The sequence below is a fragment of the Sturnus vulgaris genome, chromosome Z (assembly GCF_052056855.1).
Source record: "Sturnus vulgaris isolate bStuVul1 chromosome Z, bStuVul1.hap1, whole genome shotgun sequence".
In the NCBI taxonomy this organism is placed as follows: domain Eukaryota; kingdom Metazoa; phylum Chordata; class Aves; order Passeriformes; family Sturnidae; genus Sturnus; species Sturnus vulgaris.
Window position 1 is genome coordinate 45,709,867 of NC_142283.1, and position 25,368 is coordinate 45,735,234.

The 25,368-nt window shown below is 39.0% G+C and overlaps 1 protein-coding gene across 5 annotated transcripts in view; it reads right to left on the minus strand.

The window, feature by feature from the left end:
- LOC106860821 (TLE family member 4, transcriptional corepressor) overlaps window positions 1-25,368 on the minus strand; it is a 97,464-nt gene that overhangs the window by 43,510 nt on the left and 28,586 nt on the right. For 3 of the 5 annotated variants that reach the window (XM_088157406.1, XM_014888868.2, XM_014888866.2), the window contains exons 5-6: window positions 23,054-23,116; window positions 15,016-15,090 (exon numbers count right to left, since the gene is read on the minus strand). In XM_088157406.1, coding sequence (XP_088013532.1) covers window positions 15,016-15,090; window positions 23,054-23,116 — 138 coding nt within the window. The remainder of the gene's footprint in view (window positions 1-15,015; window positions 15,091-23,053; window positions 23,117-25,368) is intronic. The other 2 variants (XM_088157409.1, XM_088157407.1) reach the window with 1 other exon arrangement.

The window sequence follows — 25,368 nt, forward strand, 5'->3', positions numbered from 1 at the left end:
TGAAAAACAAAACACAGATATTGAATTTGTTCAGAGAGCTGGGGATTGTCTGATTGATCACCTACATCAGCTGTGACTGATCAGATCAATCAATGCATCTGATCCATCCAAGATATCAATGCTCACAAACATCCTGGTGCCTTAAAAATGTCTAGATGTTTGAACACAGCATATTTGGTAAAACTCAGACTGAACTGGAAAACAACAACGACAAAAAATTTAAAATTAAAAAAAAAGGCAAATGAATGTTACCCTTTTGGTGATTTTTTTTTCTGACAGAGGTATTATTACTTTCTCTTTTTAGTAGAAACACGCCATGTACACATCTAATCAAAACATATGTAACTGTAAAAGCAGTTATATGATGAAAAAAAAGCTGAAAATTGAGAAAATTAGTGTTAAACAGTTCTCCCAGCGCTACTGCACAGCATGCAGTGAAAGTTAATTTGAAAGAGAAAACCTGAATTAACAATCCAGAAAAGGAAACTGGTTGCAGCCACCGTTTTAAGCCCTTTAAGTGTCCTCAGCGGTACTTGAGCAAATTACTAAAGAAAATCTAATGTAGCAAGGCTTGGGTCCTCCTGTAGGCTTGCTCAATAATGCTGAAATAATTGGGCACTCTGTGCACGTTTAGTGATGCTCGAATGAAAAGCTAGAGGCCTGCCCTTGTACTCTTCTCTAGCTGCTGACTCTGTGTTGTGACAGGTTTATTTGAGTGGGACTGTGATGCATGCACCAGTAACTGCACTGACAAGAGTTTAAAGTCATTTTTACCAGTACACTGGCAACACATAGAGAAAGCCCTTGAGAGGTTTGAATTGGAGTGCTTGACCTCAACCAGGGCTGCATCAAGCTTTGTGCTATACTAACCACTGTGGGGTAGATAGACTGTTGCTATTCGTTGGGAAGGCAGGGGAAAAGAACCTTGACAAATCAAACAACAAAAACCAAACATGTGAAAAAGTTTAGTTAAATATATCCCAAGAGAGATCTGTTCAGGTCTAAGGCTTACACACTAACCAACCAACTAATTTCTGTTCATAGAATAATCAGATTACCCCTGAAATTTTATTTTCAGTTTCAAGCAGCTATTGTTCAGGATAAGTCAAATCCTAAATCCTCTAGGATTGTTCTTTCCCACCTGCATGTCTGTACACAGGACTTTAGAAGAAATAAAAATTCAACTTGCTTTGCATAAAACCATTCCACTTTAAACTTTTAAGACCTGAGATCTTACTTACACAAGGGTGTGCTGAAAGGAAAAGGCTGCAAGTCACAGCAGACTAGATAACCCTTGCAGCACACTGCACACATACGTCCCTTGACACCTCACCCTGAAAGTACAGATCCTTCTCTTCTGCTTGGAAATAAATTCCGTGTAGTGGAATCAGACTGGCAGTGGCATGCACACATCATCTAATCCAGATCAGTGCTAGGGAAAGGAGGGTAATGATCTACAAGAAATCTATGGGGGAATAAAAATACAAAAGAGGGCGGGAGGTGGACACCAAAATCAAAACCAACCAAACAAAAACCCAGAAAGAACATTCTTCCAAGTGGAAGAAGAAGAAAAGGCTAAATCTTGTTCCTGCTTGCGAACTCATGTCATTCCAGCAGGTGTTCCTTCTAGCACAACGTATCAAACCCATTTTGCTTGCTTGATGCTCTTATGGCAGGCAGTATGCTTCATTCTTCAGAATATTAAATTAATGAAACAGAGCAAGAGAAAATAGCGTATTGTTTAGCTTCAGGGTTTGAACAGGGCTGCCTTACAACAATGTGGCATGCCTGACTTGGAGAGGGAGGAGAAGAATGAACAAAAGAAAAGGGATGAACAAAATAATCTTTGTTCTGCTACCTGGTTTTGAACAAGGAATTTCCTATTCCTATTTGAGAATGTGCTATAAACCACTGCATGAAGATCTTGGTCTGAATCTGCCAGTGGCTTAAAGCAAAGACTTTGAGAAGAGCCTGAGCATATCAACAGTGAGCTTTCCCCTTGTTAACTACTACAATGTCAACCGAAGAGGAGCACTCATTATCACTACTGTACAATCCATACAGATCTGCCTACTGACCTATCCAATTTGCATTACATGACCTCCTCTATTGATACAGGATGGTTACCCAAGAGCTGGAAGAAAACCACACGGTGAATGTAATACCCTTTTTTACGGCTCTTTGTTGGGAATCTCTGTACATAGATCAGCAAGACAACAGCATAGACTGAAGCTTGGATGTACTGAATATCATTAATGACTCTCAGATGTAATATGGTCTTAAGACCATTATACTTAAGAGTAGTAGCCTAGCAGCTTGAGATCACCCGAACAGCTGGGCTGCCCCAGTCCCTCCTGGCCAAGAATCGATGTATTTTCATTGCAATTTGAATTGGAGAATGCTCTGTAAATAACTGCAGAGAGTGGGAAATTAAAAAAACCAAACCCATAGCCTTCCTGCCATAGAGAACTTTTCTGAAGAGACCAAACGCTTCCATTAAAAGTAGTTGGAACCTGAAATCTGGTAAGAACATGGCCTCAGAAGTGACAAAGTGTCATTCGCTGATACAGCTGAATTTTGGTGTCATTAAGTCACAATTGTAACAGCAGAAAGAAAATGCTTTGCTATGAAAAGCAGACTGTTAAATAAGTTTAAACTAACACCCAAAATTCCAGCATAGCCTCACGTGCCTGTGCCACACAAATATAATATTGTTGCATGCCGTCAGATGGGGTGGGAGCAAAATTTCAACAACAGAAAGAGGACTGTGGACTAGGACTGCACTGGTATGGGAAAGAGTGTGACCTCCTCCACTACAAGGAGCAATGTTGAAATGAGGCACCAGTCCAAAACCAGAAAGGAAGCAAATTCAAGTGAAACACTGGGTAGGCTTTTGTTCTCAAAATATAGAAGTGGAAAAGGAAATAAAAGTATATAATCACATAATTAGTGCTGTTTGCCAATAGGTTTAGTCAAGAAGGTAAAGACTAAGTGACATCTCTGACTGCCGTTTCCAAACTTTTCAAAACTATTACTTGTATCCAAATACCCACACAATGACAGCTTGACCTTGTTTTTCCACTGCTTATGGGCATCAGTGGTAAGCATCAGGCCTACATGCAGCTATTTCTTTAAATGTAAAGTTACATAAAAATGAGCAATTCCTTAGCCCACTGGGCAATCACATTAGTGCTACAAAGTAGTAAAAAAAGGGGATCGTCATCAAAATGCCAAAGTTATGGAGGAGTAAGAACTGATAGTTACTCTCTACACAAAGAAATATTCCACTATGGAAGAAAGTTCACACTTGTTTCCGCCTGTAGCATGAATTTAGATCATAAAATCTGACACAATTTTAAAACTTGCAAGGAAAGCCTGAAAATGAGCCAACTGAGCAACCATGTAATTTTTTTGAAGTTGCTGTAATGCCTTCTCCTCCCCTTCTCCATCTTCTCTTTAATTTGTTATCTTTGGTCATGTTATTTATGAACTCTCAGCATCTGTAGCATGTGGTTAACTTCAGACAATCCCATCAACGTTGACTACAGTATGTGTAAAGTCAAGCATACATCTTCAGCATGAATGGATAATAGGTGAAAACTTGGAAAGGCAAACTTTATGATGCTGTAAATTTTCCAGAATTATTTGAAAATAAAAACAGCAACAGTTAGCTACCAAGAAATACACCCTATGGAACTACAAAATAGATTGCAGTATTTTTAAGGAGCATTCAACACACACAAAATATAAGAGCACAGGGTAAACACAGCAATCAGAAAGAACCCAAAAAAGAAGAATGCATTGTTTTTAGTGATAAGTTTAAGAAGATGATAATTTAAATCAGTTGAGTAGTAAAAACTGAAGTAAAGCTTTCAAAACACATTAACACATGTCAAATAAAGATAACATCTGGCTGCTACTAATGGTATTTTCTTTTCTATATGTTCTTCTAGGCTGTCTAGAGTAAGGAAAAAAATAACTGCAAAGTCACATCTACACAAATAGGTAAAAAGGATTTGCTGAAGGTTTTTCTGTAGGTAACACTTATTTTTAGGACCGCCATTCTAAGTGTTGATGCTTAGCTTAATACTTTTCCCAGCATATCTTAAGAGATCAACTTTTAAGTAAATGTGATAACAAACTCACTAAAAAATTAGCTTTGAATGCTCTCTTGTTATAGTCAGCACATTCAAAGCCTATTTTCCTGGAAGAGGTTCAAGTTTCTACTGGATACTTTCCAAGCAGCTCTCTGTTGCAGTAATCTACCACTTTCCCTCTTGCAGACCCTGAAAAGTCACAGCTGTTACTCAAATAACCTGAACATACTACTGCCTCAAAAAATCTGAATCATATAGCTTCACTGTTTGTTTGAAACTAGTTAAGTGATGTGGTTGGTTGCTCAGAGTGAATCATTAATAGTACAGCATACAAACAGAACACAACCCAAGAAGAAGAAGAAGAAGAAACAAAGACATAAAAACAATGGCTCAAAAGTACATAATATCAATGTCAGTGGTTTGAAAACCAGCAAAGGCAATTCTTTGGCACACACAGTTATGAGTGTACTTAAGATGATATGCATTTTTATCTATCGTGCCTGTTCGCACCCTTGATGTGATCTGCACTGTTTGTACTTCCTTTGTACTGTTCTCTCTCTGCTGGCAGATATTTAAAAAAGAAAGAGATTTTTTTCTGTTGTTATGATACAAGACAGCAAAACAGCCTACAAAGAGAGTCATACAGCAGTTCCTGCAGTGGAATGGTTCTGGAGCTGTATGGATATATACCACATAATGGGTTTGCATAAAGAAACACTCCCACTGATACAGAGTAGAACAAACTACTACCCTTACTCTTTTAAGAGAGAGTGAGAATTTTGGAAGTTACTACAGTGCCCAGAGTAAAAGGGAATATCCTAGTGGGAATCTTGCTAAAGACCACCAAGATGAAGAGGCAGATGAAATATTCCATAAGCAGCTGGCAGAATTCTCACAATGACAATCAATGAGAGGCCCTTCCTCTTGTAAGGGATTTCAACTTACAAGATGGCTGCTGGAAATACAACACAACAGAGAGGAAACAGTCCAGGAGCTTCCTGGAAGACAATTTCCTGACACAGTAGGGATGAGGGAAACAACAAGGGCTGGTATCCGATTGGGCCTGCTGTGTGTGGACAATAAGGATTACTGAGAGAGGTGGTGGTCAGAGGCCCAGCCAGTCAGGTTTATGAAAGACACATCCTCCACATCCTGTGGATGTTGTCTATGTGAACTTCAGTAAAGCTTTGGACATCTTTTCTCATGGCATTCTCTTGGAGAAACTGGCTTCCCATGGTCGGGACGAGTGCACTCTTTGCTGGGTATAAACTGACTGGATGGTTGGGTCCACAGTATTGGTGAACAGAGTTACAGCTGGCAGCCCAAGGCTCAGTGTTGAAGACAGCTCTGCTGAACATCTGTATTGGCAGTCTGGACAAGGGGATTGAGTGTCCTCTCAGTCAGTGTGACAGATGAGTGGCAGGTGACACCACATTGGGCAGGAGGGCTCTAATGAAGGCTCCTGACTGGATCAATGAGCCAAGGCTAACAGTATAAGGTTCAACAAGATCAAGTCACAACAGCCCCATGCAGTGCTACAGGCTGGAGGCAGAGTGTCTGGAGAGCTGACTGGTGGAAAAAGACTTGGGAGTGCTGGTTGACAGCAGCTGTAAGATGAGCCAGCATGTGCCAAGTGGCCAAGAAAGCCAATGGCATCCTGGCCTGTGTCAGGAATAGTGTGGCCAGCAGGAGCAGGGAGGTCATTCTTCCCCTGCACTCAGCACTGGTGAGGTCACACCTTGAGTGCTGTGTCCAGTCCTGGGCCCTTCAATTCAGGAAAGACATGGAGGTGCTGGAGTGTATCCAGAGAAGGGCAACGGAGCAGGTGAAGGGTCTGGAACACAAGTCCTGTGAGGAGATGCTGAGGGAGCTGGGGCTGTTTGGACTGGAGAAAAGGATGCTCAGGAGACATTATCACTGTCTACAACAGCCCGAGAGGAGGTTCTAGTGCAGAGGGAGTCAGTATCTTCTCCCAGGCAACTAGCCATTGGATCAGAGGAAAGGGCCTCAAGTTGTGCCAGGGGAGGTTTAGATTGGATTTTAGGAAAAACCTCTTCATTGAAAACATGGTCATGCATTTGAACAAGCTACTCGGAGAGGTGGTGGAACCACCATAGCTGGAAGCACTCAGAAAAAACTTCTGGATGTGGCACCTGGGAACATGGCTTAATTGTGAACACAGGGGTACTGGTCTAATGGTTGGATTAAATGATCTTAGAAGTATTTTCCAACAATAAAAAATTATGTGACGCTATGAAATGTATCAGCAATTAGTGGAAATTCTAAATGCTCAGATGCAACTGATCTACTAGAAAATTTGGATGGCTCACAAAGGGAAATTAACACAGACCTTAAAAATCTAGGAATAAGAATGAAACATGATGAAAAAAGAGAGAATAAGGAGCAGACTAATAATAATAATAATAATAATAATAATAATAATAATAATAATAATAATAATAATGCTTTTTTTTTTAAATCAAATGCCAGGCTACTTGCTTTCTAAGATTCAACAATTTCTCTCTTTGAGGATGCTGATTCCACAGAAGAAAAGCAAGCTCTACAGAGGAAACTATGGGGAGAAGGAAAAAAAAAACCAATAGCTGTCATTAATCAGAACAGGAACATTTAGAGCTCCTGCATAAATAACAAAGAAACCATCAGAATCATATCTCTACAAATTGCTTCAAAGATCTTTTAAGTGATCTAGGAACAAAAAGTCATCTCCCAAATCATATTGTGGGATGAAAGGCAATATATGCAGAGCACATTTCCGTTCTTAATCATATATATGGGAACATCCGTCAGGATACATGTTTCACCATTTGTCCTGCCTTCCACTCTTACAACTATTTTTTATTCAGTGAAACAGCATTGACAGAGGACAAAAAATTAATACAACCTACTAACAAATAAAAGATTCATGGCCAAAAATTGGAGAGAACCTTAAAAACAGAAAAACCTAGTCCTCTGTAAAAGGCTAAATTCACCTTCCCACAGAATATTAGAGTTCAGTAGTTCCTTCTGATTGCAGGACTTCACCTCAGTTTCACACTAGAGATGGAGAGAGGAAGAATTAAACTTCAGAATCACTTTCTATTATCATTTAATAAAGGGCAGAAATTTCTACATAAATCACACAACTTAAAACTCTCTTCTTCCTACTGCACCATCAATTTCTCTTTAAGGTAAAGAAAATCCACATCTGCCAGAGAAGGCAGAAAGCACAAATAGTAAGGTAAAGGTCTTGTCATGAGAAACCTCTGCTTCAAAACCTTTTCACACAGATCACTGCAAAAAATAACAATGGCAGCAAAGGGTGTTTTCTGCTATGTAGAAACAGATGGCAAAATTTATCTCTGGCTAAGTAGGTGCACACTGGTTCAGGAACCTTATTACCAAATGCTCCACTAATGTCCTATACATAGACACTGGGAAGAGATTTTTTTTTTTTCTCCTCTGGACTAACAGTAAAAAGATAGCATCTCTGCTGGGACCTTGTAAATTTTGGTCCTTTCCTTTAGAAATGAGAGTAATGTCTGTGCTTTTCCCAGCAGACTTCCAAATAATCTTCTAGGGTCACCACAGTAGAAAGCTTCTGAAACCCTGGACTAAAAAGTTAAAGTTACCATCTGTAAACAGTAAAAGCTAGAAGTTAAGCAATGGCACTGGTCACAGAGAGATTCAAGTGGCTAAATCTATAAGCAATTATATTACCAGAGCTTTTAAATGTGGCAACTACAATTCTAAGATTCCTCAGAAGGTATGGTTTTAGACCCATGTAATACCAGCATAAAATAGATTAATACTATGCATCTCACATATATATTTCTCTAATGCATCTTACCAAGTCAATCCTTACCAAGTCACATTTTTACATAGCAACTATGGAGAAGCAGAAGTTAAGGAACTTCTAAATGCTAACACCATGTTCCATTAGGCTTGCAGCACATGCTATGCTAGGTTTCAGCAAGTTGCCTTTCCTTGGGATAAAAACCTGGGTTGCACAGACTGATCCATTCTTTCCAACCCATTCTGTGTCTTTAAAGACGGCCATTTCTGGTATAGCTGTGGTCCTGTGCAGAGGACTGCAATACCTGGTCTTCTTGGAAGTGAGTAGCCTTTTCCCACAAGTGTTAGGACACGTGGATACCATTATCTCTCTCCAAGCAGATTTCACTGTGAGATGTAGTGCTCTGTCTTTAATGTAATGCCCATTAGCCAGATAACTGAAACTTGAAGTGAATTCTTTTGCCTTAGTGCAGTTTCCCAGTCACAGCAACTTTGATAAAGGTCTTGACAAGCATCAAATCACCTGGATTTAAGTTGCAGCCCCAAGACTTTGGAAGGACCACTTGTTCTTTTTGTCTTAGCCTCTTTAAAAAGTATAAAGGGGAAAGCAGTACTCCCCTGTTTCACAAAATTCCTTGAGTTAGTTCATCAGTTTTGCAATGCATTCATATACCCAAGGATATGACTGTGAAAAACACCAAGCAATAAGCAAGTAACTGCTAGTAAAAATCAAAAATTTTGAAATATCACACAATGTAAGAATTTAAGACCTCCCAAATTCTTCATGGATGGACTTAACATGTAGAAATACTCTACTTATGCAGTACTTTATTGTCCATCCCAGTTGAGCACTAGAGCCCTTGCTCTGGTCCTGCATTTTAAGACTGAAGACATACTATCCACCCATATGAAGTAATGCAAACATTTAACTGATCCACTCTATAATACAGCCCTGGTTCTCATTCATTGCTGTAGGCAGCAGCCTACAAAGTGTGGTTGGGAAAAAAGTCTAGGTGTCCAATATATGACCTTGTTTAGGGGTATTGGAACTCTTATAGCATGAAATCATGATACAACAGCACCTGTCTTTAGGCCATAATGTACAATAAAGGGTACCTATTTAAATAGACAGCACTGTTACTGAATACATAAACATGGCTGATTTTACAATCAAGTGGTTTTGGAAGATCCTGTCTCCACAATACTTTAAAACCTAACAGATAGACTTTCTCTTTTTTTTCCAGAGAACTGGTTTAAGGCTATCACTGAAGGCAATACAAAGCATATAACAGACCAAGATAGAACACAGTACATCTGTATTTAGCTGCCAACAGCTTCCACTTACTGGAGTACACACCCCACTGGCAATAGTATTCTCTGCTTTCTACAGTGTGTGAAGTGAAACCATACAAATATAAGTCACAAATAAAATATTGCATATGTTCATGCTACAGAATATCACAAAAATTCTCCACAGGACTCTTCATACCTGCACTGATTAACTCTAGTTTAAAAAACAAAGAAGACACAGTGGTCACAGAGCTTTGATACCGGGGTTTGTAAAATCTTGTGAAACGTGGAGGCCAAAGTCAGCTCTTCTGTCTGATGAGATTGAGTGTGCGAGCTGTAACACTCATGTCATGTGCATTTACTTAACCATAACAAGCAAGGGCCTCTGGCAACAGCATATTGGCAATGAGATGCTGTAAGTGGTCAGCACTTCACAGTGCAGTGCTACTGACTGCTCATATAGTAATAGACCAATATAAATGCAGGTAGCTACCACAGATTCTGAAAATAAGACAAAAAGCAGAAGATAGTAGCAGCCACTCAAAGTGTAGCAACGGTATTTAAAATCCATCCTCGGAAATATGGAACCTGGAAATTATTTACATTCCAATTTATTCCCTCAAAAATTCCTAAAAAGATAATTTTCATTTTTTTTAAATGAAGATGCTGCATACAGAAGAAATTTATTTAGATTAGGCCTCACCTTCAAGGTTCTCTCTGAGGCTGGCACATGGGAATAAGGGAAGATGACAAATTCCTCAAAAACACCTCTTTGCAATCAAAACACAGGGTATCTTTAACCTAGCCAGACTTCAGGTAAATAATTCAAAACCAGAAGTGCTCACCCCAAAAGCCTTCTACAAACCAATTTCAGGCACTAGGCAGGATCAAAATATTTGCAGGACCAGATCACCACTCAATAAAAAATCAACAAACAAGAGTAATTAAATGGGGAGCACTGAATTTCAACATTAGGGTACACAAATAAACGTAACTCGAAGCATAGAGCTATTAAGCCAACCTCTGCTGTCCCACTTTAACAACCTGTGTACAATACACAGCAGACCACCAACTTGTTTTACAGAATTCAAGCTTCAACCACTGCTTAACACACCTCGAATGAGCAATAGAGACGGGCTGGAGAAACAAGTGACTGCTGTCCCCATGCTCCAACACACTTGCTCTGACTGCCCTCAGCCACCCACCATCTCTGAACGCACACGCTTGGGCAGGAACAGCTTCTCCACACACACTGTGTACTGGCTCAAGCAGAAAACCCTCACTCCTCCTCAGAGCACCCACACACACACGAGCCAGAAACCAGCCACCCGCTGAAAGGAGCAGAGATGCCTCTGCATGTTAAGCAGCATTTGGCATTTGCAACCCTGGACAAGGCACCATGGCAATGATGGCAGGCACTGAGACCAACTCCTCATTTCAAGCTGTGTGTACTTATCTGCGCCACTCTACTTTCAAAAGCTTCCATGACTATTTTCTAAACAGTTGCTGTTCTCTACAGCTGTAAAACAATCACTCTCTTGAAAGCAAACAAAAATTATGGACCTTTTGAGACAGGTCAAACAAGCACCTTGGCCTCAAACACAGGGTAGAAATTGTGACAAACAGTGCATTTACGAAGAAACATTTTAACATAGTAATTATGTGTGACAAGACAGAAGGAGTCCTTTCTTCCAGTAACTGCCATTTGCTTATTTTTAAGAAGATAATAAAAGTGGCATAATAAAACAAAATGCTTAAAAATTAAACCAAAGCCATTCTTTTTTCACTCAGATGCATAGAATGGTAAAGAAAAAGAACTATTTCAATCATTTCCTTAGTAATACACGTAATATTTAAATAGATTTAATAGTGCTGCTCCAAACCAATGAATTATGAGTTTAAAACCTATTAAAATGTAATGTTTTTTTCCTGAGCTGAGGGGAGAGAGATTTAAATTCACTGAATTTTAATATTTCAGCTTGAGCTGCAGGAGGTAGAGAAAGTCCAAATGAACTATTCCATCAGCACCATTCAAGCATGAACATTTTAATCAGTTTTACTTCCTTGGAGTTCTCCAACACAGTTTACGCTGTCATTCTGAAAGCACTTAACACAGAGGGTGTGAAAAACCACCAAGGCTTGTTATTGCCTTCACAATTGATGGCAAATAATTTTGCAGACTTCCTATCATTAAAATGTCACTGCTAAAAATTGAGGTTCAGCATTTCTTGTGCTAAACTGCATTTTCTTTGAACACCATCACATACCTGCTCTTAAGTTTTTGGTACATTTATCTCTCTCCATGTGATAAGCAGGCACACAAGCCTTCATTTCTGCCTTACTACCCAAATGCAGTTCAAAAACTATTATTTTAAACAGATAAAATTCTTAAAAAGTTACAAGTTAATTCCCTGGTTCCCTTATTAAAATGTAACCCCATTCACACAGCATGTTCCAATTGTAGAGTATAATGGATTAAAGAAAACAACCTCAACATTTCAAGAAAGATAGACAATTTATTAATACAGGAAATGAAAACATCATTCCTAATTAGATCATATTACTGATTCAAGGCTACGATTTGTGTGCTGCTCCAACAGTGCAATCTTGCAGATTCTAATATAAAAACACGGCAGCACGACACACAACGAGATCAACTCGTATGTATCACACTGCTCATCCTGGAACACCCAGCCTGGAAAGGAGCTCCGAATGTGCACTACAGACTGCCCTGAGCAAGAATGCTGCACCACACTGCCCATGGCAAACACCAGAGGTAGACTCTGGATGCTCCTGCAGCATGCTTATGATACACCCAGTTTGGGTTTAGTTTTTCTCACAGTATCTCTCCAGAAGATGATAGATGATATTTAACTTGTTTGAGCCCATCAACAGTTTTAAACTGAACATGACCTGTGAAAGAAGTCATTATAACTCTGTTTCATTCCATTAAACATAACTAGTTCATTGTCAGGAGAACAGGCAGTCTCTCTGGGTTCCAGGCTCACTTCAGTATTTTGCATTTAAACTGCACGGATCAGTGATTTGGTTCATTTACCAATGAAGATAGAATAATATTGCAAAGTTAAAAGGTGCTTCATCAGATTCCATTAAATCAGAGCACATTCATACAAAAATATATACATGTGAAACACAAAGAGAGATATGATCTGTGCACCTTCAATTCTTTTCCTTGTGCCACACTCCATTCTGGTAGCATGCACTTTTAACTCAAAGCCAGAGTTGCTCTGTTTGAACCAAGGGAGTTCAGCATGAGTGAGGTGAACCGAATTGGATGCCCACAAAACAAAGAGAGACTTAAGCTACAGTTTTATTCCCAAAACTCAAATACTCCTTCTGTTTTTGTCTGATACACAGTTCAATGGGTTAAACAAACATTGGAAGTTTTAAATACTGTAGGGTTAAAAGAACACAAACCCTGTCAGACTTACTAAACAGAAAATAATGTAAGACAACATAATCAGATACATTAAAAAGTCATGATTTCCAATTATGTTCTTTGTTTTATTTTTATTGGTATTCATTTTACAAAGTACAACAAGTCTTTTTTAGCCTCATGCTACATTTTCAGACTTTAAATCTCTCTAAGTGCAGACATAACACTGTTGTTGAATTTTTGCAATATGATCTAAAGCTTATTAGATAACTTGCATTCCTGTTTATTCCATTTAAAAAAAATTAATCTCTAAAAGACTGCATGTGATTATTTCACTTTAAACCTAATCAGTATTAAATTTCAATTCTTTTTAGCGTATTGCTCCTGTTTTTCTAAAATTAAAGAGGAGCACACAGTATTTCCTAAGCCATCATAAAACAGCTGAGTGAAAAAAGGCTCCCTTTTTAACAGAAAAACAAGGTAAAAATCAGGCTTGTGAGGGAGGCAAGGGCTGGCCAACTTTAATGCACAAACCTGAAGTGTGATAGTTTAGAGAAGTTTGAGACAATAGTATTTCAGCTGACATGTAAAGACAAACTCAGACAAGAAAAGAAGAGAAAATTTACTTCTGTCTGGTGGGGGGAAGACCAACAGAATTACTGCCAGGCTCCCAGACAAGTGTCTCATCTGTTTATTTTTACTCCGTGTGGTTTAGTGGTTCATGAAAGCAAGATAATTTAAATAACTAGTGTGTGATGGCCAGTATCTGTAACATCACACACTATACACTTGCTTCCTTTACTAGAACTCAAATTCCTTTTTGCAGTCTTTTTAATGCAAACACAAAGGTGAAGAACAAAAATGTGCCCAGGTAGACTATGAAGTATGCGTGTGCACATACACATAAAACCACAGATGCACCTATACACACACGCTACAAATGCCATGCAGCACACACTTATAAAAGCTTTAACAAAGAAGCCAACCTTTAGCTACTTACTTTATGCAAAGAATGTTAATAAAAGGCAATATTTTTGGTTAGGTAATGAAAACTAATTGGGGAATTATTCATTTCCCACTCTCCCCACTGTAGCGTAAAAGACATACAACAAATGTTATTTCATGATTCTACACGATGCGCTCTGATTCACCCCCTTCTTTCTAACAGGCACTTCAGAGGAAATAAGGGTTACTCTTTTCCATTTATAATTTCTAATTGACTACCAGTGCTTTCTTCTGGTCAGAGGTATACAAAATAGTTAGAAACAGACTATTAAAAACAAGCTACAATCAGACCGCTGCTCTAAACTACTGTCAGCAATGATCAGAAAGTCCTGATTTCCTTGTAAAAAGACAGAGGTATAATTGAGGCAATATCTTCACTTCAGATTGATTATTCGGCGACCCTTATCCACATCTTCATTCAGCAATTTGAATTTTAATGAAAGTAAATGGAATAATTAGCATTTCAAAGTGTGTTTGATACACTGAATAAAAAAAGAAAAATACTTTTATGTATAATCTACACACAAAAGAAAAAGCATTTGGGAGGACGAAGAAGATACGAAGTATAGTTGTAGTGTCTTCATTAGAATAACAAAAACAACTGCTTGCTTCAGCTGCATAATTATACAAGAGAATAATGTGTTATTAAGCTATGACTTCTCACCTTTATTTTATGTAGTGTGAACAGCCAGGGCTTTCATTGTTATGTCTGTCATCTCCAGTTATAAAATATAAACACTGTGGCTGCCCACACCTATAAAATCTCTGTACTGGGCTAACACCACTGTCAGTAAAGGTTTTACAAGTGGGGCTCCACGCACCTGTATTTACAGATGACTAAGGGCAGGACACCTATAAGCACAGTGGGGATGAGTTTTCCTGCTGTTGATTTTGGTTGTATGCTTGGGTGTTTTGGTTTCAGTGGGCTTGTTTTGGTTGGCTGGTTTTTTTTGTTATTTGTTTTAAGTAAGAGCTACTTTTTATGTTCAATTAAAAAATGTTTTTAATAGTCAGTCTCGAACCAACACCCAGAAAAATATGTGGACAGCAGGGATGTGAAAAAACATCTATCATATCAAGGGTACCTGTTACCATGGCTGCAGAAGCAGACTGGCAGGTGGTATGCAAAGGAAACAATGTTACTTAAATAGAACAACAACAAAAAATACTAATAAAAAAATTAAATAAAAAGCAAATACTGAGCCTGCTTGGGGAATAGATACAACACAGACATTAATTACCCCATTAGTCTTCTTGGCACAGTGCAAGCAAAAGTCTTCAGGTAGTAACCAGCTTTTATGAAGATCAAGCTACTGAACTTCACCACTGCCCACAACTTTTGCCCACCTGATGGAAATGAGTTCATGCAAGAGAGAAAGAAAAAGAAAAGCTGTTTACAAACACTATCAGAGCTAAAATGGAAAGACCACATACCCCAATGATTGCGTTCAGTTCTGCCATGGTCACTTGTTTGGCACGCTCCACAGCCTGCACCACTTGTTGCTGGTGCTATAAATGAAGATCAGAAACAGAATAAAATTATTTGCTTTCTAAATTATAAAGCACAGATTGTTACTCTTACTGTTTATATTTGCTCTTCTAAGACATGCAGGATCTGAAGTAACTGCTCTCTAACAGACAGTCACATTGCGTGTTGATCAGCAAAAATATATAGGCAAGGGGAGCATTTTTATTTTTATGCCATTACATGCTGAGAATTGCACCTTGGCTTCCCAAAGAGCTCTTTCACAACCTGGCTAAATGGGAAACTGTCTTCCTTTTGCCCATCGGCACAGTGTCCTTTTGAATTTAAATGCCATCTTCAAATGTAAACCTCTTTCCTTACAGCCATGGAAACTTTATGAATAAACCCCACCCAGTATTCTTTAAAGAAAGGTATGTATTTGCAACAAGCACATGGCAACCACATCACTGAAGAATATACAGATTCTCCTCCTAGGTACATTTCAAAGCAGCTCAGCCACAAGAAAAAAATTTAAAACGACATTCACAAATCTGTCAAACATGTGAAAGAGAACTAATTATTTCAATCTCCAACATGTAAATTTTAATAGCTTTAAAAAGTCCATCAAAAACACATGGTCTAATTAACAACACAGTTTACAAGCTCCAGCGGTTTTATCAGTTTGAGTGATACTGTATTCCCACAGTAAATTCAAAATTGCTCTATGTTGAAAGCTGACTGGTATTTATGTGAAAACATGAACTACAAACAAAATAAGGTTCTCATCTTGCAACCAGATCCATGCCTGTTCAGACCTCCACCAGTGGCAAATTAATCTTCACAGGGAGCCTCGCAGAATCAGGGTGACACAGAACAAATAGGTGCAGGGAGGGGTCATGGAGAACTGCGAGTAGGTTGTGTGATCTGCACTGAGAGCGAGATATCATTGATTTATAGCCACAGGTTGAACAGAAAAAGGAGGGAGGTCCTGACTATCTGGAGAGGTACAAAAACTGTAACAAGTTTTGCATCAAAACCAACATCCAGACGTTTTTTGGCACAACGTTTAAAGGAAAGGTTGAGAAGGTCCCTTTGAAGATTCAAGTCTGACCTCCCACGGCTGTGTGTATATGGGGCAGAATGGAGCCAAGGTACAGACCACTTGTACAGTAACACCTCCCCTGTGCATCCTTAGCAGAAACAAGAAGTTGCATAAAATAAAATGAGGATGCAAATCCTCAAGACCATGCAGGAATGAGGTGAAGAGCACCAGGACTCCCCAGGGAGCACCCCAAGCCCTACTGTGGGAGGTGCTTAAAAGGGGGCACTATAAGAAAGGATGCTGCTACTTCAGAGGCTTGGCAGGCTCAGATGTCACAACTCTCAGCATAACACACAAACAAAAATGGCATTTTCACTTACAAGCCCTCTTGCATAAAAGTCCTCAGGGTAAGGAAAAACGAACCTAAAAATCCACCCATATGTATGCCCTGTTTTCAGCCTGTACAGAGTTAATTTTTATGCAGCAGCCATGAATGAGGTTTGGGTGTGTCTGAGCTGTTCTATACCACTCCACCTATTGCTTCTGGGCAAAAATGAGGGACTCTTGGGCTTCCAGAAAAAAAGGCATTTGGCGCACGAAAGCATGGCAGCTGAAGGATCTGTCTTTCATTGGTTTTTGGTCCTGGGCTTGGTGAACAATTTTGCTTGTACGTCAGCCTCTCTCTGTACACTTTTGGTATTAGCATTGTTGCTGTTACTGTCTCTTTTCTTATCTCACTGCTGTTTCCAGAAATTTGTTCTTATCTCAACCCGTAATCTGGGACTTTTTTCTTCCCTGAAGGAAGGTGGTGGGGGAAGTGGCTGCGTTGTTTTCTTTTTAGTGGGAACACTAAACTGTCGAGTGCCATTCTTAACCAATGACACCAAGAAATTCTGATACCAGCTAAGAAAAACAGGTAAACGCAAGTAATGAAGGTCATGATTTAGAAACACTCCTGGAAGGAAGAAAATGGTTCTAGAGTTTGCTTGTTTAGAAGAAAGAATTACATAAAGGAAATGACTGAAGACCACCTAGAATACTGCTACTTTGTAGCTGTAAACAGAATTATAAAAGTTCCATTCAGAGTTTTGTAAAACTACATTGCCAATACAAACCAAATCTGCTACTTATAAGAAGACAATGTAAAGACTAAAAAGAAGGTTGAACATCAGCAAACATGTTCTTCGTATTCAAGAAAATAAAAACTAAAAATTAAAAATAAGTGTATCCCTGCCACAGATAACAAAAGAAAAGGAAATCATGATATTCAAGCACCAAGTTCCCGATAATGTGTTATCAGCTCCAGGTTATCACTGGTTAAGGACAGGTATAGCTTTCATTGATTATATAGCTGAAAGCCTGGTGACCCATGATTCTATATGCCAACAGGATGATTATAAAAATTACACCACTATTTTCTGGTTTCCATTGACACCATGGAATTTTTCATCAAGTCATTACAAAAAAAAAAATAAAAGAACCAAGCAGAGTTTTTAAAATATTTACTTTTTTAAACAAAAGCATTTACTGAGAAGTTTACAGTCATCTTCTATTTCTTACCATTTCACAGGTAATGTTTTTTGCATTGAGGTAAAAAAAGTTCTTGTATACATGAGTGTACTATTTCAACATCAATTTACTTAAATCCTGTTCACAGGAGAAGAAAAATCTTCTAAGGCATCTACAAAAGCTGGCCTAAACCTATCAAAATTATTGTAGAAATTACTTCATTTTGCATCCAGGATTTGGAAAATAAGTCAACTCCACATGAGCTAGAGTGTTTTCTGTTCCCTTACAGCAAACACATAAAGAATAGCTCTCAGAAAAATTTGGAGAAAATGTTGTTTCATTCTTAGGTCAGAGGAAGAGAAGGTGAAGGGATGGACTACCAAAACCTCACTTTCAGATTTCTGGCCGAGCAGCCACACAATCCATCTTTCATTGATTCTAATACGTTTGGGATCAAGACTTCACAGAGAGGAGAAAACCCAAGGACTTAGTTACATTGAACCTATATTAGGTGAAGTAGAGACAATTAAAACTCTCCCACTGCTAGCTGCTTTAACATTGATTTAATCTTCAGCGACTTTGTATGCGAAAGACTCAAATAGATGGTATGTAATTAGCCTTTCCATCACTTCCAGCTCACTGCAGCAACTGAGGAGGCACCTCCTCAGCTCCCAAAAACACCCATGGGGGCATGCCTCGAGTGACCCTGGCACTAATTCAAATTACAGACAGAAACCACACACTTGAGTGAAAAAAGGCACAGGAAAGCCCACGCAGGGTTTGAAGAGCTGTCTGCTCACAGCCTTTCTGAAACTGGGGCAGGCTGGTGGTTCCATGTTACCAGCCATGGCTCTAGGAACAGGTGGGGATCTCTGCACGGAGAGAAGGAGCCCAGCTGGTTCCAGGGAACCACTGCAACCCAAAACCAAGGTGAGGGGCAGAAAGGCCAGGGGCCGCTGAAATGGTACCCAAGGATGGATGGTTCCAACAGCTGCCATGTGCCTGAGCCCCTCCTGGGCCAGCACACCAGTAACAAGCAGCCTTATGTTAAAAGCAGAACTCATCTGCCTGTCCAGCAAGTGATCATGTAATGATGCACAACCAAACAAAAACAGCAACAACAAAAAAAGGTTACTTTTTCTCCAACCAAATACAGGCACAGGGTTGCAACTTTCACACACGTTTAATGGTAGCCTTCCTCTATACACACAAGCAAAAGACAGATCTAGGGTTTTCTCAGTCCTAGGAAAACAGTATTTTGCACTCATTTAGCATGCCAGAGCAATAAGCTCAATACCCTGCCCCACCTGTCATGCAGACTAGTACTGTTTCTCCTTTCTAACTTCCCCTCTTGTTTCTTCTCCCCTTTTTGCATTCAGTAATGAGCGGTGTGTCTGTACTTGCTTAGTTTTGGAAAATCACTTCTTTTAAGTCTCACAGTGGGTAGCAACAGCTAGAGAGACCACAGGAAGAACCTAGGCTTTTTCACCACTACATTGTCTCACCACACAGCTGTCACCTAGCCGTGGCTTATGCACAGGCACTGCAACATGGTGGAAAATTCTCGGGCTTTTTATACCATGTCAGAGCTCTTCACAACTCCCAATGACAGGGGAGCTGTGCTGACAGCAAGTGAGCGCCAAAATTCCCCCAGGCGTGGACACAATTATACTGGTGTTAAAAACCCCTAATTACAGCCTGTCTTCAGGATCGCCACCAATATCCAAAGCAGAACTCACAGAAAAATTTGCTTTGAAGAAGCAAGCAGCCTCTGCTATTCCTTACTTGTATTATTCTGTTGTTACACGTTTAGAGAAAGTACAGGTCTTGCTTAAGAACTGCAGCACTGCCCTTCTTGGAAGCCTTATCTAGAGACAGCATAATGAGACAAGGCCATGCCAAAAATGCTAGTGAGAATTGGAATGCAAATACACATTTACCGTGTACTACAGCACACACTGTAAAAGCTAGAAGGCAGAAGCTGGGTCGCTGCATCCAGGCACCACAACTTAGACAAGATATAATAACTACTTCAGAAAAATATAAGAGCATTATTAGCAATATATGCATAAATTGCTAATAAGATGCATTCCTTGGCAGAAGAATTACAGATCTCTCAGTGTTTCCCTGTATTTACCATTTAGTTCTAGTCTAGGCAAGTCTAAGATGGAGGCAAATAATTCTGTCTTCTCAAACTCACATCTCAGACCAAAAGCTATTTCCTCTTGATCATTATGTAAGAACTCCTGCTCTGCTTCTACATAATGGATCTCACACTCCTCATTCAAATTTACTGGACTTTAGTTAAACCTCTAGGGAAAGTATGTACAAAGCAGAGCAAGGATATTATGGCCCACATCAATCTCTTAGAAGGAAAACCATCAACTGATATCAAAATGTTTGAAAAGAGAAGACTCCAAGCAGAATTTCTTTGGATGTTTGTTTACATGTATGCATGCCAGTGTTTGGCATTTTATTATACTAGTAAGTGTATCTGACCTCCTTAATGTGCACAGGGAATTGCAGATGCCTGTTAAAAAACAATTCATCTAGCTTGTTATTAGCTAGTTCAGTGGTGGTTGGAAGGGAAAGTGAACCTCCCAAAAAAGTTTATTACAGCGTCCTTCAGCCTTACAAAATGCTTACATTGAGGCACGTAACGGGGATCAATCCTTGCTCCTCAAGCAGCTTTTACAAGCAGTGCTGAGCTCCAAGTTGCCACAACTACAGCATCTGCTGTATATCAGCCAGCTTGCATGTGTTTCATGTATATAAACACAAGACAGTCTTTACTCAAAAGAAGGTAACTGTGATATATATCTCCAGACACTCTGAAGAAATGCCACTAGACAACACTTGAGGTCATTCGGCACTTCGCCCACAATGATAGCCAAAGGCTGCAACCAGCCAGTCATACCACCTTGAGCAGACAGGAACCAGACCCAGCCTGAAAGCCACAGGGTTGTGAAAGTGTCATACTCTGCTGAAGCTGGTAAATTCAGATGAGAAGTGTCAACTAGCAGAGGTACTGTCTACGGCTACAGACACAAAATTAATTGCACTGTACTGGCTAGGTCATTCAAGCATGGGAACACTGAACTATCTACCAAGTGCAGCAGATCAAAACTAAGTTAACTGAATGACCACAACCCCCTCTTGCAGGCGCCCCTTTCATCTTATGCAATAGAAACTACTTTCAGCACACCGGTATCTCACAATATCACAGAGGTGGAAAATGACTGCTGCAACAGAGGAAACCCAAATCCACAACAGAAATTGAACACATACTGCCCTAAGGTGCATCTCATTTCTGACCACAGAATCACTCTTTCCTACGAAAATGGAAAGCTTTTATTTCTTAGTGTTGTTTTTTACAGTCTGCCTAAGCTGGAATAAATGTAAAAGCAAGGTACCAGTTGACTGTGTTTTTAGGCAGATTAGAAATTTTGTTTTAAATATATGCTTAGATGATGTACAGCACAATAAAACTGACTGAGGCCTGGAGAACTTACTGAATATTTTACTGGACTGCCCCCAGAAACAAAGCAGACAGTAGTACACAGTAGGGTGATGTATTATAAATCCATCCTTTTCACAAGATCTCTAGTGATTTTGCCCACCATTTCTTACTTCTAAGTGAGTTATCACAAGCCATTGATTCCTTACAAAGTTAACAAGCAATAAGACAAGTTAACCTGGTGCTATTATGAGGCAATAATGTTGCCATCAGTGCATGCAACCACTGTATTTTGTTCATTTTTCCCTCAGGCACAATATTAAGAAGGCTGATCACATTTTTCAGCCACTATTCCACAATTAGACTGTATGTAAAACGCATAAACAGCAAAAGCATGCTGCAATTCAATTCTATATTAATCTGGATGATGAAATAAAGAGACTTTCATTAAGACACTAACATTTTAAAGACAAAAATTAGAGAGAAACCAAGACTATCAGCATACTCAAACCTGAAGCTCAGCTCTCTTTTGACACATCAATGTATGCCAATATAGATATCGAAATATGTATTCTTATTAGAAGAAGTTAATCAATCCTCAAGATTTTCCTAAATCCATTACAAAAACAAGTCACTGCCAGTTGCACTGCCAAGACACATGAAAAGCTATTTTATGCTTCCCCTCTCAATCCTTCCCTGCTGTGTATATACGGTATCTCTGCACAGCAAATAAAACCATGTAACTACACCTATAGAGACTCTGAGGCAGTCAAAGTACAAAACAGCTACTTGTTTTAGATCTGTGCAAGACTTTAATTCTGGTCTTTCAGCAATGGAGCAAGAACATTACACATCTTTTAGTTTCCACAACTCCATCTTAATAAGCAGAGAGTATAGTGGCAGTCACCAATACTGTCAGCTTCTAGCTTTGATGGCATTATTCCTGTTTCAAACACATACAGATACACACACGTGGCACACACAAAGCTCATTACCTGAAAAGCAACATGGAGCACACAGCCTCTCATTTGCAGCCAGCTGAGCAGCTCCCTTGAAAAGCACTGGTATTTTATGCAATAAGTGAAAAGCCACGACAAAGTCACACTGTGCTCTCAGATGCAATACACAAAAATACACCTTCCAATTCTGTCTTCACAGCTACACATTGTACTGAAAGGAAACCATGTGCTTAATTGATGCACACTAACCTGCACCAGATCCCTGTCTCCAGCCCCTTTCCTTCAGACGGGTGGACAAGGGAAGCCATAAGGCACCCAAGGTCTCCTTTAATGAAGCACACTTCCTATTTACTTAACACACAGCAGTTGCTCAGAAGCTTCCTCATATGCTCCCATCAACTCCCCCAAATCCCAGTGCCTCTTAAATTATCTACAATGCACTCACAATAATACTAGCAAATCATAATTTGGAGAAAACTAATGGTTAGAGAAATTAGCTCACAGTGAGTTTCAATTTTCTGTTTATATTCCCCAAATACACAAAAACATAAAAGGATTTAAGGTAGCAAGTAATCAGGTTTTCAGAGAGAGAAAAAAGCCAACATAAAAGCTGTGTTTCTATGCCTGCTGTGTTGAACATCATTATTCATGTACCAAAGCCGAAGTTTCTGCCGAACTTTAATGTTCATTGCCAAGGATGTAGCACAAATTATGCCTTTCTAGCATTTTTGCAAGCTGTCTTTGATTTCAGACCCACAAAACCGTAATTGCAAGAGAAACTATATTGTACATTGAAGAAAAATATTTAAACTAAAATTCTGCTTTGACATTACAACACATTCCATTTCATAAATATATTTAAATGATATTATAATAGGCTTGAAGAAGATAATGATGTTAAAGTGATAACAGCACAATGGAAAGTTATCTGCAAGTGCCAAGAGATTCATAAGGAAACACTCCTAACACAAAGTCCCACCTCCGTGATAGATACAGTGACGCAGTTGTTTATATCAGAAGCAGCACAAATGACTACCTACCTCTTGGGACAGGAAGGGAATGACTTGTGCACATATAGCATTCAGCCTCTTGACAATTTCTGCCTGCAAGTCACAAGAAAAAAGAAGTTCAATTACATAAATGCGACTGTCACCCATTAACCCTAGAGAGACATTAGTTTGGTTTTTTTCAACTCTGGCCATCCTCTGGCCCAGAGATGTCCTCAAAATAACAAAAGTGTTTGCACATGGATCCAAATGTACTTAGGAAGCTAGTAATTTCTGGATAAAATGTTTTCCTTAAAAACCACTATTTAGAACTGATACAAAGAGTAATTAATTTTGGTTACACAATCACAGGAATTTGAAGAACAGACTCTTCAGGAGATGCAAAAGATAAACAAAATTCTGTGTATCAAACTGAACTCTCTCCTACAACGCAAAAAGAAGGATCATTTCAAATAATAGCAATGCCATTGTAAGCAAAGCAAACAAATACACCATTTACTTGTAACAGTACATATCGTGAGAACATTAGCATTGAAATATATAACCTTACTGATAATCATTCTACCATACATTTCAGAAAGGAATACTGCAGTCTTGCAACATACTTATGCTGTTATCTATTCTCCTGGTTAGTAGTAGCTACTTTCATGTGGCAGCTGTAAATACAAATTAGTAATACACGCTTTATTTTCATACCAGAGATCAATTCTTATTCTCTGTATTTAATCTGAAAATATCAATAGAGACAGAGAAGATCTGCTTAGATAACACAAGAATTACAGCTCCAGAAGCAGAATATTCAAAGCCACACAGACTTCCCTATCATAAATCATAATTTTCTTACAATAAATTCTAACCAGGATCAGTTTCTCATTTTACAATCGGATAGAACGCTTTTCCTTTTGCAAAGTCACGAATCATGTGACAAAGACATACTAACATGCAATTTAGCATTCCTTCTTCTAAAAGCAAACCTTCCAGCCTTTTAGCTATACTGTCTTTTCAATGGCAAACACTTGGAAAAGAATGTGTAGATCAGAAAAGGCACACAAGTAGCAGTAAATAGTCAGAAGTTCATATAAAATAAATCTGAGTTCAAGGTATATTATAGTTAGAGAGCTATGTAACCAGCAGACATGGTTTGCAAGAGGTAAGAGCACATGTGAAACTAACTCTGCCCCCTTGTGCATACTGTGCGATACACATGAGTTAATACATGCTATTTTGGAATACAACTTCTTCCATTCTCTGAAATCCATCCAGATTCCCATATGCTACTTATATAGCAATTTCTATGTTAAACTGTCCTTGTACCTCCCCACTGTTTATGCAAGTCCTCATTTGATTAAATTTATGCATTTTCATAATTTTTTTGTATTTGTCTACTACATCTTTTCTTTCTACTCAGCAGCATAGGTACCTTACAGGATACTTTATAATATGCTCTGTTCAAACAAAAATCTAAATTATCCACAAATTTAAAATTCACCTATAATATCAGATATCCCACAAGGCAAAACTTAAATATTCCTTTAAACAGACAGCATTCACTACACTAGTTGACAAGGAATTTTAATAACTGCTTGTTACACAGAGCAGCACAGGGAGCGACAAGTTATGTGCACCTAAGCTTCAGCCAGAAAGGCTACACAATCCAATACAGCATTATTTGATTAAGGAAATGTAGACTGTAATACAAGGCACAGCTGTAAAGTACTTGTTCTTAGTGGTTCAAGCACCTTTAATCTAGTCATTTCCAAATTTTGCGTTCCAGCCACACTGCTATTTTTTTTGCAGAAATTTCCAGAGTGCCCAAAAGCTAGAGAGAAAACTACACACTTTATTTTCCACATGAGCAGAGAATTCCCAAGTGCCCCTGTCTTGGCATAAGCTGGAGCCACTCTGACCTTGCTATTTAACATACGTATGTGCCTTCATAAAAAAACAGGCAGATCATGCTTTCTTCTGCTGCAAAACAACTTGGCCTCATCTTTAAAATGCCTGTCACAACCTTCCCCTGCACAGCTCCATGGGGGTAGCCTTTCAAAAACCACTCTTCTACCTCAGCTACATTAGCTGGATACCTTTACTGCTCTGCTGCTAAGGAGCTGAGAACAAAACCAGCTTCAGCGCCATGCAGGAGCTCAGCATCTTATTTTTAAAAGTTTGTAGATTCATAGATTTTAAGGCCAGAAGGGACTGTTACAATTGTCTTATCTGACCTCCTGGGTAACAGGATGTAAACTTCACCGGCTTCTCCATCAAACCTGTAAATTACCATTCAGCTAGAATATAAATATAGCTTAGTCAACAAAAATAATTTCATTCCATTCACTTTGAGGCATTTC